Source organism: Adiantum capillus-veneris, chromosome 17 (genome assembly GCF_014529385.1).
Source record: "Adiantum capillus-veneris isolate H3 chromosome 17, ASM1452938v2, whole genome shotgun sequence".
In the NCBI taxonomy this organism is placed as follows: domain Eukaryota; kingdom Viridiplantae; phylum Streptophyta; class Polypodiopsida; order Polypodiales; family Pteridaceae; genus Adiantum; species Adiantum capillus-veneris.
Window position 1 is genome coordinate 16,524,747 of NC_140947.1, and position 18,139 is coordinate 16,542,885.

Consider the following 18,139-nt stretch of genomic DNA (forward strand, 5'->3'; position numbering starts at 1 on the left):
TTGAGTCTTGAATGTTCAATGCATCATCTTCAAGTTGCCCAGTCATAAAGCCTTGCACTGGTGGAGCATTCACTACAAGAGGTACATATCATAGTTACCCGGAATGCGGAACGGGAACGGCGACGGGATCCCCGCGGAACGGGGGAACGGCTAGGGGTCCGGAACGGGAACGGCGCGGAACGGGAGGTTAAAAAACACCCAAATAGTGCATTTTTTAGCTCCTTGTGTTTAAATACAAGGAGTATTAGAGTGCTTTGACTCTAATACTCACAAAAAACTCGTTTTGAAGACCATTCAACCTTGCTATGACTAGATGAAGATGACAGAGAGAGAGAGAGCTTGAGAGAGTGAGAGGGAGAGACTCGAGAGAGTGAGAGGGAGAGGGAGATATTTGAGAGAGTGGGAGGGAGAGGAAGAGAGCTTGAAGGCTTGAAGCCTTGAGCCTTGAGAGAGTGAGTCTTGAGAGGGAGAGATCTTGAGAGTGTGAGAGGGAGAGAGCTTGACCCTTGAGGATTAGCTTGTGGAGAGAAAGGGGGAGGGGGGTGCATTTTATGAGTCCTTGAGGCCTTGCACACTTCAAAAAGACGCCCAAACATTTACTTCAATTTTTCCAATTTTTGCCAAATTTGTTTGTAGCCGTTGGCCGTTCCAGGGGCATTCCGGGGGCGTTCCGGAACGTTCCGGAACGGCCATTCCGGTTTGCACTGGCCACCTGGAACGTCAGACGTTCCGGGACATTTCGGAACATTCGGGAAGGGAATTGCCCCCCGAAACGCCGGAACGGAGGCTAGGGGGCATTCCCCGGTAACTCTGGTACAGATAGGCGTGGCCGTGAACTCTCGCCAACCTCAAACACTGCAGGAATTGCCTGCCTGTTCTGTGAAGAGGAACCCTCTTCCATAATGCCATTCCCTTTGTCGGACATACTGTAATCCTGCGTTCTTGTACTATGTGTCTTCGCCGCAAACCAACCGAGGCTCACTTCTTGAGGAAAAAGTGATTCTGTCTCGTCAATGGAACCATGAAACTGGCCGGTAGGGCGGTAGACGTAGGCTTTCACCCGAAACTTTACTTTAGACTCTAGGACATAGAGACTTTGCAACTAAAAACCTGTATCGGGAATTGACACTTCAAACACACCTGGCTTGGAAGCTAGAGCGCTACCAGGCAGACGCCGACACCTGTTGGCCCCAAAGACTGGCGCCCCTTTTGGTATTTCTTTATTGTATTCAAAGAGGGAATAAAACCAGTGATTTCCTACGAGCTCCCCTGCATAATCCTGGCTGACAATGACGTGTTCTGGCCCGATTTTTTGGCAGCATAACTGTACTAGGACGCTTCACAGACAGTATCCCCATGCAAAAAGTGACTTTTCTGATGCGTAAGGACACTTTGCAAAACCTGGCGAGAATCTGCAGCACGCTGAATTCTCTGTTTTCTGCCCTGAAAATGCGCCAGATCGCCCGCACAGCAGTCCCGTCGCTTCCCGGACCTCTTGGGGGTATTAGGGACCGTTTAAGACCGAAACCCTAAACCTGCAAAATACACAGCAGGCTGTATTTGGCTCCTTTTCGCGAACCGGTCGCATCGGTAGCAAGTCCTCAAGCTCCCGCACTTGTAGGGTTACTTGCCCTTTGAATTGGATGAGGTTTCTCGCGTGAAATCTCTCCGAATTCACCTATACCTACGGGGGATTAGCAACTAGCTAATCCAGTACCCGTGCAAGCGCATGAACCCACACAATTGTTTATACAGATGAAAAGCCCTCGAGCGGGGCATCACGTTTCTGTATTCAAAAGGGGGAGAGAGGTGCGCGAGAGCAGAATCATCGCGCTACATAGTGCAAGGAAGAAGGCAAGCTTTCCATTAAAGCTTCAACACATGCACCAACTACTCACACACACACTGTAAGTTATAGTGAGAGAGAGAGGCAGCTCTCAAGTGGATTTTGCGCAAATTCCGAGCTGAGGTGGCAGTATTTGATTTTCTGCAGGCTCTGGTGCTGCCAAGTGTCCACTATGCCTCTTTGAGTTAATTTTCCTAGTACCCACCGACTTGTAAGTGTTGCGAGGGCCCAGGGGCCCTAACTGACTTTGAACTAAGCCTAGACACCCTTTTATTGTTCGCATTCCTGTGCCGGTCGGCCCACCAACTCGTGGTGACAAGGCCTTCCCGTCTGTGGGTGACTCTTGGCTGTCGGCCTTTTCACATTGACCATACAATGTCCAGCCATTTGCAACTTCAAAAAGAGGGTCCCAAAAATTAAATAAAAATCATTGGAAAGAAACCAACAACTAAGGTTAGCAGTTGCCATGCCCTTGTGACACAAGGACAAACGCAAAGCAAAGCTTCATGTAGTGGAAGAAGACCAAGAGTCCTACAATCATTTAACCTATGAGTCAGACAGTGATGTTTTGTATATGTTTTCGTGCTCTATGGTCAATTGTTGTTGTTTTTGCTTGCCTTCATTGTTGTCAAGGTAGAAATATTGTTTTACTGTGTGCATATATGCGTGTTGTGATATTGTTTCCACTGTAGCTTGTACATCAGCTTTTAAAGTTTTAGCACTAGATTTGTTTGTTTTTTCAAAACTACGGTTGATTTTCTTGGGGGTGTCTTCTGCATTTTTGTAGCAAACCTTGATTGTAGTGACGTCTGTATTGATGTCGATCCATCTGGCATTGCTGAACTTACAGAGCTGAATTGCAGGATATACCCATTGCATGCTGTCCACCTGGCTGGAAGATTTCTGCGATTGCTTTCTGTTTACACTGTGTACCAGTACCTTTTATTGTCAGGCAGCTCAGTTGTGATTTTCACATTCTTATGCATATCGACAGCAGCAATAGTGTTTCTCATTATCCATCGTCCATGGAGAGGTCGATCGCTTACTACATATCAGGTGCTTAATTATATGGGGAGCTTTTTGGCTAGAAAATTACTGGTGTTATTGTCACTAATGGGTGCTCAATCTGTGGAGCAGCTTGTTCCTTCAATAATCAATGGGGCATTTTTGGCAATCTCATATGTGTTGTGGGGGCTTGGACTGCGTGCTTGCGGTCCTTTAAGGTAAAATGATTTCCAACCAGTCCATTATCTTTATTGTTCGACTGATTTGACATGGTTAGCTTTCTTCCATTCTGATGTAAGCTATATTCATTGTCTGTTTGCGTGCATGTCTTTTGTTCAAAACTTCAAGGGCATAGTGTGTCCTCATGACACACAGGGTGGAAATGAAAATTAGTAAATGGCTTGATTACTGCAGTGAATGTTTTTAAGTCTTTAAAGAAAGGTACAATGAGTGCGATTGTCCTCGCACGTAATTGACACAGTCGAGTCTCATTTCTCTGGTCTTTTAGGTGGCTTGTCCCACTAACTTGGTCACATCTAAGACAACATCCTACTCTGTGCAATTGTCCCAGTTGAGATCCAACAAAGTGCTCGAATAAGCTTGTAAGATGCTTTGTGAATCTGAATGTGGATAAAACAATTGTTTCTAATGTATAGAAAACAGAGTAGCTACACGTAGATAGAGCCTTGGAATTTATACAATTGCTGAAATGTGAAATATGGAAGTTCTTAACCATTGTCTACCCTTATAGAGAATCTTCCAAAAGAGTATAAAAAAGAAAATCTAAAGAACGAATAAAGAGGTGCATTAAGTTTGTTTTTGAAGTTCAATGTCCTCATTTCAGCAATCTAGTGCTGAGGACAGGGTTTTCTCTTTCTAAATTTACGTCTTCTGATCTAATGTACTTAAGCCTGGATGGTTGATTGCCAAAAAGTGGCAGGTGCTGTCGAATGTTTATCATGGTTGCCCATTTAGGGAAACTGAAGGACAACTAATTTTAAAATGCCTGATATGTGGTGAAAGCATTATTATCTTCTTCACAGATTTTAGAACCACTGTTGTTGTCCACTTGATCTAACACCAATTGGGTTAAGAGAAAAAGCTATTTCACTTTCATAAACTTTGTACATCCATATGACATGCTGATGTGGTAGTTTCTACGCAAGTTTTATTGTTGCAAATCTCCTGCGTGGGTTATTGGCCGTGCCAGTTACGCAAATAGCATATGTTTTGGTAGCTTTTGGGTGACCAATGCCTATAAATTGAATGTCAAGGTCCCAGTTGTTTTGGGATTTTGTGAGTGGGCTCATAGAACAATTGTAACCATAGTTTTTTCCATACATTACTATATGGCAAACACATACTTGGTATGGAAGTATGTTTCGAGTACGTTTCGGCCCTTGGGTCGAACATATGTGGCCAAAATTAAATCAATTGTTATACAAATTTACATGGTAGGGCGCAAAGGTTTAGAGGGAGATAAATGTTTATGCTGTACATATCCAATATTTGCTTATAGTTGTCAAGTATTGAAACTTGAAAGTGCTGAAACCTGAGATTTAAAGTGCAAAACTTCAATCATCAAAGTTCAAACTAGAATTTTTGATTCACAACTTTGAGGGTTGGGACAATGAAATTGAAACCAAGTACATAGCAAATGACAAATTTGGACTTAAGTCAACCATCAAAATTTGTTAGGGAACCAAAGCCTTTGCCATCGCTGATACATAGTATATGATGTTGGTGGGGATGTTGTAGTATTTAGTCAATACTATGCATGATGAAGTTGATGGTTGTATTTTCTTATGGGTGACTACCATGAGTCTGTAGCTGCACTTTCCTTCATAGGTGAATTTGGGCTTTTCCTGGGTTCATCTAGGTATATATAGATGAACATTAGAACTAAGTAGGCACTACATGACTGAACCAAAACAAAACCAAAACCAATCGAAGGTGCACAACTCAAATGCAACCACAACTAATGAACCCTAGCATCCATGCCTCAAGCGTCATAATCCTCATCATTATCAACATCAGCATCCTCCTCCTCGTCACCCCATCATCACTAGCATCCTCATCAGTCTCACCTTGGGACTCTGAAACATTGCAGGTACTAGCAGTTATAACTCCCCAATGGGTGTAACAATAGGGGTTATGGTATCCTCTTCTCCCTGTGTAACTTCTTGCAATGCAAGAATCCTCTCATCATCCTTCTCATTGTCGATCATGATTCATTTCCAAGGTGACTTCAATCTTCTGAAACTCCCTTGAATTCGAGATAAGGGGAAAATTTGTGTGAGTGTATACCAACTTCTGTGTAATCTTGGGAAGCAATTTATTCTTCCTCTTGGTATGTACAAGAGAAAAGGTGCTTGAATTGCGTTCACAAGGTGAAGCACATGTGCATACTCGAACAGCCAACTGCTACAGTTTTGGTGTATGAGCTCCAAATGTCTCCCACCATTTTGTTCCTTGTGAATATGTTTTTCATCTGTTGCAATTGCACGAGAAAATGTGCCTGATATTGCCTTTTAAACATCAAGCTCATAAAAAATATGCCAGGGAGGTCAACATCATACTTAGTGTGTCACTCTTATCACATCCATCCACCCTGCATGTACCTCCTTCTTGTTATCTGGGGCCTTGGATCTCCAAATAGGATGGAGAAAAAATCCTGCCGCATGTCATGTTCCACCGACTGACACACAAAGCGTGTATCTTTGTAGAGCTCCCCCCCCTCTATCCCTTGTATCTTTTCACCAATGCGATGTGTGAGCTCATAAACAAGTCCCCTAGTAGCTTGTCACAAAGTGATGATGTGGCATGCCAAAGGATAGAGCTTGGCGGAAGGGTCTACAGGGAGAGAGAGAGAGAGGCAGAAGTTTTACCAACTTACAGGTTCCTGGTGCCTCAAGGGTGTTAGGATTAAAAACCCTAACTCTTTCCAACTTACAGAACTCGGACGAGGGGTCTAAACCTCTTCTAATTAAAGCAAGGGACCAAAAATTGCGTAGCGGCTATTGATGCAGTAGGTTGTACAGACAACCCGGAATTTGCGCTGACTACTGATGTGGCATCGTATGGAATTTCGCCTTTTACAGAAAAGCCCAAGGGGCGCGAGCTTTTGGGAACTCGCTTTTGGGACCTGATGCTTTTGAGTTAGAGCTTTTCATGTAATTGATTTTGGCCAGGGGCCTTTATAAGTGTGCCCCCAGGGCCTCACTCTTGGCAGATTAGCTTAAGAGCATCACTAGAGAAAGAGGACCCTCGGACATTGTACTTTGTGAAGTATAATAAGAAAGAAATACCGAGAAGGGGTGCTAGTCTTTGGGGCCAATGCATCTGGGCGCGGAACTACGCCGTGCCGTGTCGACTCTTTTCTTCTTCTTCTCTTCTTGGTTTCAATTACATGGCTTTAGTATGGATCGGCTACCCCCATTTCAGTACTCTCTGGATGCACCCTCCATCTCCCTCACTAGGGTAGAGATTACCAGGCTCATCAAAAAGGACTTGATTCAGTTGGATACGAAGAGGACATGGATACAACCTACACATGAGCTAGGTCTCTACAAAGCCAACATGGTGTGCTTACGGGTAAAAAATGTAACAGCCTGTGTGGCTTTAGTTAACACTAGCTTCACCCATGCAAGTTGCCCAATATCCTCAAAGAGTAGGTCAAGACAATGGCATGTACATCTAGTTTAGAAAATATGAGGCCACTCTTGCTCAACCAATTCCTTTGTGCATAACCCACTTTGTGATGCATGCAAACACTTGTGAACCCATGGCCCTTCAACCCAAAGCATATATGTCCTGATGTGGTCGGGACCCGTCGGGTCCCCCATCTCAGAAATTGGGGCAAAACTTGCATTTGCAGGTATACTGCCCTCTTCCGAAGGGCTTCACTCTCTCGACAAATTCCCAATCTACTCTGCACTTCCTTCTCATGGGTCCAATTGAACAAGATATTGTATCATCAGAGAAAAGTGACATTGAATTTGTCCATTGACATTTTGAGAGAGAATCTATGGCATATGCATATGCCATATTCTAAAAATCAAGTGGTCTGTGTATTGTTTGGATTCTGAACATTGAAAGTATGATACACAAATTCCTAAATTTTGTAAGGAATTCAGAAGTTCTGAATTTTTATGAAATACACAATGCACATTCTGAAATTCTGAAATTCTGTGCAAATTGGGCATTAGGTAAATTCTGAATCTGAAATTTCTGCAATTTCAGAGTCTTAAAGGTTCATAAGATTCAGAATTTCTGAAATTCTGTGAGAAATTGGGGCAATAGGAAAATTTCTGCACATTCTCAGAGATTTTGAATGTTGCCCATTGGTGCAGATCGGCCACTGCCTTGGCAAATTGGCTGAGAATCAGCAAGCTGAGAGAGAAAATGAAATGAAATGTTATATTAACGTCTTCAAAAGGCCAAAATGACCTATGAGACCAATCTGTTACAAAATAGTCAATCTAATTCCATGTCTGGGTACAAAATAACTAGAACAAAGATACTACTACTAGAATCCATCCTCATTGCACTTTGGATGTCGAGAGAGTATGGCTCGAATCCTGAGAGAGAGAGAGAGAGAGAGAGAGAGAGAGAGAGAGAGAGAGAGAGAGAGAGAGAGAGAGAGAGAGAGAGAGAGAGAGAGAGAGAGAAATGAAATGAAATGAAATGTTATATTAACGTCTTCAAAAGGCCAAAATGACCTATGAGACCAATCAGTTACAAAATAGTGAATCTAATACCATGTCTGGGTACAAAAGAACTAGAAGTGGAACAAAATACTACTACTACTACTACAATCTAAAACTACGTGGGTGTAGCAGCTGATACAATAGGTACCCGGTAAACTGGATGTAACAGTGTGAGAAACAAAGATGGAAGAAATGGTGAGGATCCATCCTCATCTGCACTCTGGATGTCGAGAGAGTATGGCTCGAATCTTCTGTTGTAGTCTCCGTCGATGCTGTGTAGCTCCTCTCCTCAGTCGCGGTCGTCTGTATCTCTGTAGCTCCAATGCTCGGTCGATGAGAGTGCCAGTAGTGGTCGAATGAGTGTGGGACGAGCTCTGCAGTGGTGGCTGCTCCTCTGGCTGTCCCATATCTAGTGAAAAGAAATCTGTAATGTGTCTCTGGGACTGCCTCTCTCTAGCTCTCCCCAGTAAAGTGTCTCTATACCTGTGTAACTCAAGTAGATATAGTCCAAGACATCTCTGATCCTCATAACTCATGACCCTAGATAGAGGACCAAAACCCTCTCTGAATAAGCAGTGGAAACGCCCCCGTATCTCATAGAACACTGTGCAATGACATATGTAGTGCAACTCTGTCTCTGGCTCTCTCTGGCATAATCGGCATATCCTGCTGTCTGCTGGTATCCCTCTGAATCTACCGGTCTCAATCTCGAGCTGATGTGAGGATGTGCGTATCTGACCAATGGCACAACGCAAACCATGAGACATATGTGTGTCCATGTAGCTGGGTCGAATCACAAACCCATCTCCTGTGAGGTGGAGAAGATGCTCTCTATAGAAAGCCATCTTTGTGCTCAACTCCTGAGGCGGCTCTATCCATGTCCTCCTAGTGTCGAGCTGGATCAGGTCCTGACGAATGAGTCTAGTGATCTCCACCCGTGTAAGAGACAGCGAGGGTGCCTGAAGAGAATACTGGAAAGGGGGCAACCTGTCCATGGTGAAGCCATGCGTCTGAAACCATGAAGTCATCTGTGCATACCAGCATGAAGTGTCCCCCTGTAGAGCTAACTGTCTGGAAGACTCAAGGGCCAATCTAGCATATCTGTCTCTAGTAGTATCCCATAGGCTGTGCACAAAGGACACTGATCTGGTAAGCGCCTCAATCTCCATGGGGGGGGCAGCTAGCTCTGCTCGAATGAGAGAGAGAGAGAGAGAAAGAAAGAAAGAAAGATTTTTAACGTCTATGTCAGGCCGAAATCGGCCTATGAGACAAATCAAATGTACATGGTGTTTATGTCATCCGTCTATCGGAAAGACAAATGAAACAAAACTGATACAAAACTGAACTGAATGTAGGTAGTGGAGTATCTGAGGAGGGATGGAGTTCTATCTCTAGGGGTGTATGCATGTCTATATGCTCAAGGTAGTACAATCATGAGAGTGCATCAAGCTATCTAGCTCCATCTTGTACTAATGGGGGGAGAGAGAGAGAGAGAGAGAGAGAGAGAGAGAGAGAGAGAGAGAGAGAGAGAGAGAGAGAGAGAGAGAGAGAGAGAGAAGAAGAAGAAGAGAGTTTTAACGTCGTAGGAAACTATCCCAAGAGACCTTAAAGATCTAGCCGACGAGGAGAGTTGAACTCAAGACCTGTTATTCAAGACGGAAATAGCATATTCAATCTACCACACTTGGGGGAGAAATGAAATGAAATATAATATTAACGTCTTCAAAAGGCCAAAATGACCTATGAGACCAAAAGGTTACATGTGGTGAATCTAATACCAGGTCTGGGTACAAAAAGTACAAAGAACTGAAAAGAAAATAGTGGGTAGGGGTGGGGTGAAAGTTGATACAAAGGGAATACAAAGGGTGAGCTGATACACACACACACACACACACAGAGAGAGAGAGAGAGAGAGAGAGAGAGAGAGAGAGAGAGAGAGAGAGAGAGAGAGAGAGAGAGAGAAAGAAAGATTTTTAACGTCTATGTCAGGCCGAAATCGGCCTATGAGACAAATCAAATGATAGCATATTCAATCTACCACACTTGGGGGAGAAATGAAATGAAATATAATATTAACGTCTTCAAAAGGCCAAAATGACCTATGAGACCAAAAGGTTACATGTGGTGAATCTAATACCAGGTCTGGGTACAAAAAGTACAAAGAACTGAAAAGAAAATAGTGGGTAGGGGTGGGGTGAAAGTTGATACAAAGGGAATACAAAGGGTGAGCTGATACACACACACACACACACACACAGAGAGAGAGAGAGAGAGAGAGAGAGAGAGAGAGAGAGAGAGAGAGAGAGAGAGAGAGAGAGAGAGAGAGAGAAATAAAATGAAATGAAATGAAATGTTATATTAACGTCTTCAAAAGGCCAAAGTGACCTATGAGACCAGAAAGTTACAATGCGGTGTATCTGATACAAAGTCAGATTAACAAAATAAATAAGTATATTGCTATATGTTACTTTCCTCCCAGTACATCAGTGTATGCTGCATCCAGAGGGCAGTCGCCTTTCTCTATTCTAGATGATGACATATGGGAGTTTTCTAGGGATGGTGATATCATTCTGCCAGGGGACTTCAATGCCCGAACGGGCAACTCGCAGACAGTCTTCTACGACACTTCAGATGAGATGCTTAGAGAGCTGGATGTGGGTGAGTTGGGACTTGACAGATGCTCAGATGACAGAGAGCAGACGGAGTATGGGAGATACCTCATGGAAATGACGACTACACATGGATTAGCCATACTTAATGGCTTACAGCGATTTCCTGAAGCAGCTGGTTTCACATGCTTTCCACACATACATGGGGCCAGTACAGTGGATTATGTTATGAAACAACCGAGCTTTTTGCCCCCTGCATTCATGATTTCACAGTGGGAGCCAGGCCAGTGGGCATAGCAGTAGATCATGCTCTCTTGACACTGTCCGTTAAATTTCAGTATAGTACAACCCAGACATCAGGAGGCAGGTCACACACCCGCTATACATTTACACCAGAGACTGATTTCGTTTATACAGAGGAGATCTGGGACCGTCTATTGGAAGGCATAACTGACACAAATGGTACAGGCCTCTCAGTGGAGGAGTGCACCTCTACTGACTGAGACACTCAATGGGCCTGCATCAGTGGCATACCCACACACTCAGCCGGGCAAGAGACGACATTCTGGGAGCATGCCCCAGAATAGTTGGTATGATGAGGAGTGCAGAGATGAGAGCCGAGCTTCAGAGAGATGGAATGAAATGATATATATATTAACGTCTATAAAAGGCCAAAACGACCTATGAGACCAACAAGTTACTAATACTAATTGGTGAATCTAATACAAAGTCTGTGTGATGAAAGAAAGACTAACATCGTAAAACAAAATGTTGTAGTGGAAGTGAAAGTGGGGGAAAGACTAGAGACTTTCTAGTCAATACAAAGGTACAAAATAATGAGGGATGCAAGAAACTTAAGCTGCTAAGAAGGGGATAGTCCACAAGCTCAATGTAAATCCAGCATCGGTTGGTGTCTGATCTCCTCGGTGTCCTCCATGGTCAAAAACCGGACTGGGTATGTGCGTGGCGTGCCAAAATCCGAATCCTCCTCTATAATCTCTGTCTATGTTGGGATGCCCTCCTCTGTAATCGTGGACCCCTGGATCTCCCTAGGTCCATCGCATGGTTGATCAGTGTGCCTCTAGTGGAGGTGGGATCCGAACTCTGCCACAGAACCTGTTTGTCTAGCTGTCTAGTGGTAATGGCTGGCGTGAAATAGTGTGTAACCTGCCCCTGAATCTGTCTCTCTAGTCGCCTCAACAAGCAATCTGTATGTCTCCTCAACTCAAGCAAGAACAAACCCAAGCATCTTTGATCCTGGTATCCCATAACTCTGGAAAGTGGTCCAAAACCCTCCCTGAATAAGCAATGGAATCACATGCAAATCTCTTAGTATGTGGATCAATGACATATGTAATGTAGCTCTGTCTCTGGCTCCCTATGGCATACACGACATACCCTGGCCTCAATTGGCACTCCTCTACATCTGCCAGTCTAAATTGCAAGCTGGTGTGAGGATGTGCGTATCTGGCCAATAGCACACCGCACCCCATATGGTAAATGTGTATCCATATAGCTGGGCCTGACTACAAAGCCATCTGCCGTGAGTTGGAGAAAATGTTCTTTGTAAAAAGCCATCTTCGTGCCCCACTCTTGAGTAGGCTCTATCCAAGTCCTCCTAATCAAGTCCTGCCGGATAAGTCTAGTGATCTCTGTCCATGTCATAGTGAGAGAGGGGGACTGGAAGGGAGGCAGTCCATCCATGCTAAAACCATGTGTGCGTGCGTGCGTGGGAACGTATTTTGATACCTAGTTCTACACCCAGTATTGGGCATTGATGATGCCTATACCTTGCGTTTTCCTTCAAGGGTGAATCTGGGATTCACCTTGATCAATCGGTATGTATCTGTAATGTGCAGGGGAAGTGATTTACGGTGATAACTTAGGATGAGTGCTCAGTGCGTATCCATGGTTCCTTTTATCATGATAGAACTGTGCAATAGACTAGAGAGTGAAGAGAGAATAATACTATGAGTGAATGTTCTGTGAGTGAGTGAGAGAGAAGAAGACTAACACCGGATAGGGTCCCAAACCAACCCCCCCCCCCCCACTCTATCGCTAGAGAGGTGTTTCCTTTAGATTGCACAAATGCTGATACAATGGTCCTAGATGTGGAGATGCTGATGGGATCTTCCTGTAGGTGCTTGGATCTGTGAGGTTAAGGGCTGAAAATGCAAAACGTTATGCTAGCTGAAATCTGAGAACGCTGACTGAATTGATGGTTGAAATCTGCAATGGCTGATCTGATGCAAAAACGCTTCATGGCTGTATGGTGAAGGGCTGAAAATACTAACGCTCGGGCTGATTTGGTACTGCGGGCTGAATCTGGTACTGTAGGCTGGCGCTAGGCAAAAATGCTAGGGTGGTTGGAGCTGATAGTGAAAAATGCCAGGGATGCTGCTGGAATGGAGACACTAGGGCTGGGTATTGCTCTGAGGGCGCTGTATGCCCATGGGGGTATTGACTTATGCCTCTAGTGGTGACCCTTGGGGTCACCTTTATAGGTCAAGCAAGGCTGGGTCGGGCAAGGCTTAAAAAGCCCCGTAACTGGCTAAATGCCACTTATAAAAAATTTCACTTATAAGAAGTGCTTCTCATGCTGGTAAATACCTAGGCTAGGTACTAATGATCTATATGGGAACACTCCCCAGTGCCTACACCTAGCATAGGCTGGCTGTGCTCATGTGCAATCAAAGGATGTAACTACTCTAAAGTGTCTGGACATGCAGGTCTTGCATACAGGCTCACAAGGTGCCATAACACTTCCTAGGTTGTCCTACACCCTAGAAATAGGAGTTAGCTTGTTCACATGCACACAGGGTTAGATGTGCACGTGACAATATTTAAATTGTTTTTGAGGTGTTGTTATGCTGGATTGATTGTGACACAGCTCATAGAAAATCTCTATGTCATGTTTGATCTCAATAATTTTATGAAAATTATATTAGAAGGGGGCCCTCTCCTATGAAATCTTGCCCTTGCACTTTCAGTCTCTAAATATTATTATATCTTGATTATTGTAATGGGTTAACTTGCCCTTATTATCCACTTGCTACCACCATATAAGTAGAAATCAGTGCTAGGGATCAACATGTGGTTTTTAGTGTTTTTTTTTTTTGGGTTGGGGGGGGGGGGGGATGGGGGGGGGGGGAACTGATTTACCCAGCGAGAAGCGCATCTTATCAAACATTTGCGACTCACGACTGTGAAAAGTTCCGTTTAATCTATTTTGTTTTACGCCTCAAACTCAATTGCAGGTTAGCTTTTGAGTAGTTTGAGTTCGCTGTTTTTATTGTCTTTGGGATTGATTATTCTGGTCAGAACAATAATGGCAGAATATGTAGGAGCCGTGCTGGGTGCAATTTCAACTCTCATCCTCAGTAGAGGTGGTGGGAAATGGAAAAAGGTAATTTTTATGCTGGATATTTGTTTTTCCTTCAATGCTTTCTTGAAAAAATGGTTATGCTGTCATGACTGCTTCGTTTGTCAGGTAGCAGGTTTGGTGGCTATGCTTGCATCTTACTTGTTTTTCTCTCAAGGATGGGCAATGTCAACGTCGTCGCCATTTTATATCCTAACTTAGTATATGCTATATCTATGAGGTCTGCACCTTTTGTTTTTTGAGGCAGATTTTGAGATAATATGTTTCCATTTTCGACTATTGCAACCTTGACTTGAAGCACCATATAGAGCTGATCGGAAAATAGATGGAAAATTCACAGAGAAAGAATCAGTAGGGTTCCAGCCAATGTCTTCTGCACTTCTTGGTGGTGTCCTTGCAGGACTTTGTAGAGTGATAGCTCGGCGGGTTTCTCTAAAGGTATTTATTTCTGTCGTGGTGAAATTTCTAGTGTTAGCTTCCACTCCCGTTGCTTTAATTCAAGTACAAAGGCTCTCTATTTCTCTTCGAGTTGCTTGCAAGTTATGTTGTATACCACTAGGCACAACGACCTCTTTCCTTTTGCTTATTATTCATTGCTACAAAAGAAACTTTCAAATCATGTGCACTAGTGACTGCTTGCTGTGCTGCTGAGACCAGTGCCCCTTCTCGTGCTCGCCTTCTTCCTGGTTCCCTCGTGTTGCCACCGGCCCTCCCCATCCCTCTTGCCACCTCTCACCCTCGCCCTCGCCCTCGCCCTTGTCCTGTCCTCCTCCTGCTGTGGCTAGCATCTTCGAGCACTCACACGCCTCTGTCGTCACCTCGCCCATCCCGTCTCTTTCGCTTTTGATTGTGCTTCTGTTCACCGAGCTGTCGCAACACTACCAAACACAGATGGAGACTTCTGCTTCGCCTCAGAGGAACTCAGCCGCAGCCCCCTTGCTTGCCCTCGTAGAGGCTTCCATATGACTTTTGCAATCTTTGGAAGAGAAAGCGAGCCTTGATGTGGAGGTCGTTCGGCTCGAGACAACCTCTGTCATTTGTAGGATTGTCGGCACCCATTCTAGTCATTGAGATTTCGTGCAGGCCCTCCTCCTAGGTGAGGTCGTCAAGCTCATTGACGTGCAAATTCTGGGCCAAGGCTGTTACGAGATTGAGTGGAGGTTGGTCGGCTCCACACAACCTTCGTCATTTGTAGGATTGTCGGCACCCATCCTAGTCACAGGGAGTTTCGAATTTGGTGCAGGCCCTCCTCTTAGCTGAGGTCGGCAAGCTCATTGACGTGCAGATTCTGGGCCAAGGCTATTACGAGATTGAGTTTGAGAGGCCGATATGGTGACCAAGGTACTTAAGATAAGTCCTGAGGCTCCGAGAGCCTCGAGGACGTGCTTCAGTGTAAGGTGCAGCGGAAGTGAATGTTGAACTTTGCTCAAGGTGAGTGCTCCGAACTGTGCTCAAGGGTTCCTTTTACTTACAAAAGGGAGAGGCTTCCGTTGCTTTGGTGAGAGAGTGCAAATGATCACAACAAAGTGGTAAACACTGTGAATGAAGGTGCTGAGACTGAGAGAGAGAGATAAGAATACGACACCAGAAACGTTATCAAACCCTCCTCCAAGGGCCCCTCTCTCGATGGCGAGAGAAGTCTATGCTATTGATTGCACAAATCTCGTACAATGGTCTAAATGCAATGGACTTGCCGACGATGTCGACGACGATGAGGACGGCGACGAGACGGGTTGAAACGTAAAAACGCTAAGGGCTGAAATCTGCAAATCTTGTATCTGCTGAATTCTGACTCTATGTCGGTGACGACGATGCGACGACGACGCGCTGAAAACGCAGATGCTGAAATCTGCGAATAGCGGGCTGAATCTGCAAACATTGGTTGATCTGACCGTGCGGCGAGGATCTGCTGCGGGAAGGTGACATCTGCAAGGTTCGGGACTTGATCTGCGGGGTCTAAGTGCTGAAAACTGAAAACATTGATGTAAATGGATGTTCTATCGTCGCGAATCTGCAAAACGCTAGGTTGGACTGCATGTTGCAAAAACGCTAGGCCTGATCTGTTGTCTGCAAAAACGCCAAGGCTGATCTGCTGCAGAAAATGCTAGTTGTGTCTTGATGGCTGAAAACGCTATGTTGTTCCGTCATGGGTCTTGCTGAGAAGGTGCACTGCCAGACACTTGGTACCTGCCGCCTCTTCTGCCAGAAAGTGCTCGTGCTAGTTTTCTTATATATATCCTTAGCCAATTTGCCCTACCCAGTTTCCCAACAAAGTCACTTATTAATAATAAGTGAAAAATGGCTAAAATAGGGAAAATAGGTTCTGTGCACTGTAAAATGCTCATGATGGTAATGCTGATGATCATGCTGTGTGCAACCAGAGGATATGCAACTACTCTAAGTGCCTGGACATGCACGGCCTATGAACAGACTCACAAAGGTGCCAAAACACTTCCTAAGCTAAGCGAACCCTAGACCTGAAGTAGCTTGTCCACTTGCACATACGGTTAAATGTGCACGTGACATCCCCTCTTTTTTAAAGTGAGGTACTGGTACCGAACTGTTTGGCGTCGAGGGAGAACGACAACAGTGTCTTGAATCGTGGGAAGGACTCTTCGCCGGCCCACTCTGATGCGTGGGTCATACGGTACTTGAACTTTATAAAGGTCTACAACGCTTGCTTCTTTGGGCCGCGCCGAAAGCGACAGTCATCTGAGGCTGCTTCAATGCTTCAACTTCGTCTAGAGTCATGCGTCTACCTTCTTCAAGAATCTCTGAGGATGAAAATTCCTGAAACCACTTCCAACACAAAAACATGAACATACCCATTCCATGTAAAGTGACTGGAAAAATTCTAGTCTTCTTTAAAGACTATGCATGCAATGTAGATGAACATATGGACAGAGTGCCAAACCGTTTATCAAACACACGCAAACAATGGGATCGAAACTTGTCTTTCTGATCTAATTCTATCAGCTGTGGCAAATCATAATGGAAATGCCGATGGGTGATGCTCAGTCCTTCTTGTGCTCTTTCGGATACTGTGTCATGTCAAGGAAGAGACATGGAATGTGAATTCCTCGGGTGCAAACATTTCATCTTTTCATGAGTAATCCGCATATATCCGTGCTCATTCATGAGTGAATCATGTTCAACGTACAATATGGCATGCCTATGAAAAGGGATTACATAAAGACGGTGACTAAAATAGAGTAAACCTTCATGAATGAAACACTCGAACAATGCATGCTGACTAATCATACGAACACATAATACTTCCTGAGTAGGTTCCTTGGACCTCGGCTCGAGAGCCAAGATCCGTTCTACGTGATTGATCGAATCTGCAATGAGGTTAGCTTCACTAGAATAAGCATCAACTAAACCATCATCCTTGTGAACAATCGCATCTTTATCCTGCAATTCATCATGCTCGTGAATAATCACATCGTGATCATGCAAATCATGTGTGTCGTGCTTTGGAGAAGACAAGACTGAGAGTCTCCTTTTCCTGATTCTTTTCAAGCTTCGCTTGCACATTAGAAATGAGAGATGAAGAATGAACGACTTCCTCCCCATGAATGACAATGAGAGAGTCACTTTTGGCATTGAAAGTGAAAGTATTGGCTGCCCAATCAATGAGAGGTTTGTGCTCACGAAACCATTGAATGCCTAAAAGCATATCACATCCTAAAAGAGGAGATACTACAATTTTTTTGTGGAAGGACGCTTGTTGAACAGTGAACAAAACATCAAGGCACTCTTGCGTGTTGAGAGAGTCCATACCGGGAGCGAAGCCCGACACCTCGAAAGGAGATGTCTTGCTAACTCCAAGCGGGCTCTTTCAACAAGAGAGTCACTTATCACATCATGCATACTGCCTGGATCAAACAATATGACAAAACGCTGACCCTTCACATGACCATAACACTTAATGAGAGACTCATCAATGGCAGGATCATGAGAAACTTGGGTCACACTCGTGTTCTCATTTATTGCATTCACAGAGGGCGTGGGTTCTGTGGGTTATTTAGATTCATTAGAGTCAAGCTTAGGACATGTTCTTTTTATGTGACCCTTGATGTGACAATGATAACATCGACCTTCCTTAGAATAAATGCTTTGTTCTTCCGACGGGATATATCCTCCTAAAATTCCTTGTTCTGCCTTTTCATATGGAGTGAGCTTAGGTTTAGCAATTGTGTTTGCTTTACCCTTAGGTTCATTTGGAGAGTTCTTTTCTGAGAGACTAGAGGAAGATTGGTTAGAAGAGTTACCACTCTTACCGTTCTTACCGTTCTGAGGGTTCTGAGAAGTTTGAGTGGTACCTTGAGAAGTCTTGTTCTCCTTCGGCTTTCCCTTATTGTGCTTCATCTCTTGTGCGAGAGCAATCGCTACCGCCTTGTTGAAATCGATTGGATCGAGTACTTCGACATCATACTTGATATACTCATCCAATCCATAAAGGAATGCCTCTTTGCGCTCATTATCCGATTTGCGTAATTGGGTACCGAGCTGCAAAACACGATTAGAGAAAGACATAATTGGTATACCATTTTTCTTGAGACCGTGCCAATCGTCTTTCAACCGT

At 44.3% G+C, this 18,139-nt stretch overlaps 1 protein-coding gene across 1 annotated transcript in view; it reads left to right on the forward strand.

Annotated features, from left to right (window-relative positions):
* LOC147436857 (zinc transporter) overlaps nucleotides 1–18,139 on the forward strand; it is a 112,359-nt gene that overhangs the window by 36,291 nt on the left and 57,929 nt on the right. The window contains exons 2-6 of the mRNA XM_086486252.1: nucleotides 2,710–2,902; nucleotides 2,984–3,069; nucleotides 13,491–13,575; nucleotides 13,660–13,738; nucleotides 13,853–13,989. Coding sequence (XP_086342378.1) covers nucleotides 2,710–2,902; nucleotides 2,984–3,069; nucleotides 13,491–13,575; nucleotides 13,660–13,738; nucleotides 13,853–13,989 — 580 coding nt within the window. The remainder of the gene's footprint in view (nucleotides 1–2,709; nucleotides 2,903–2,983; nucleotides 3,070–13,490; nucleotides 13,576–13,659; nucleotides 13,739–13,852; nucleotides 13,990–18,139) is intronic.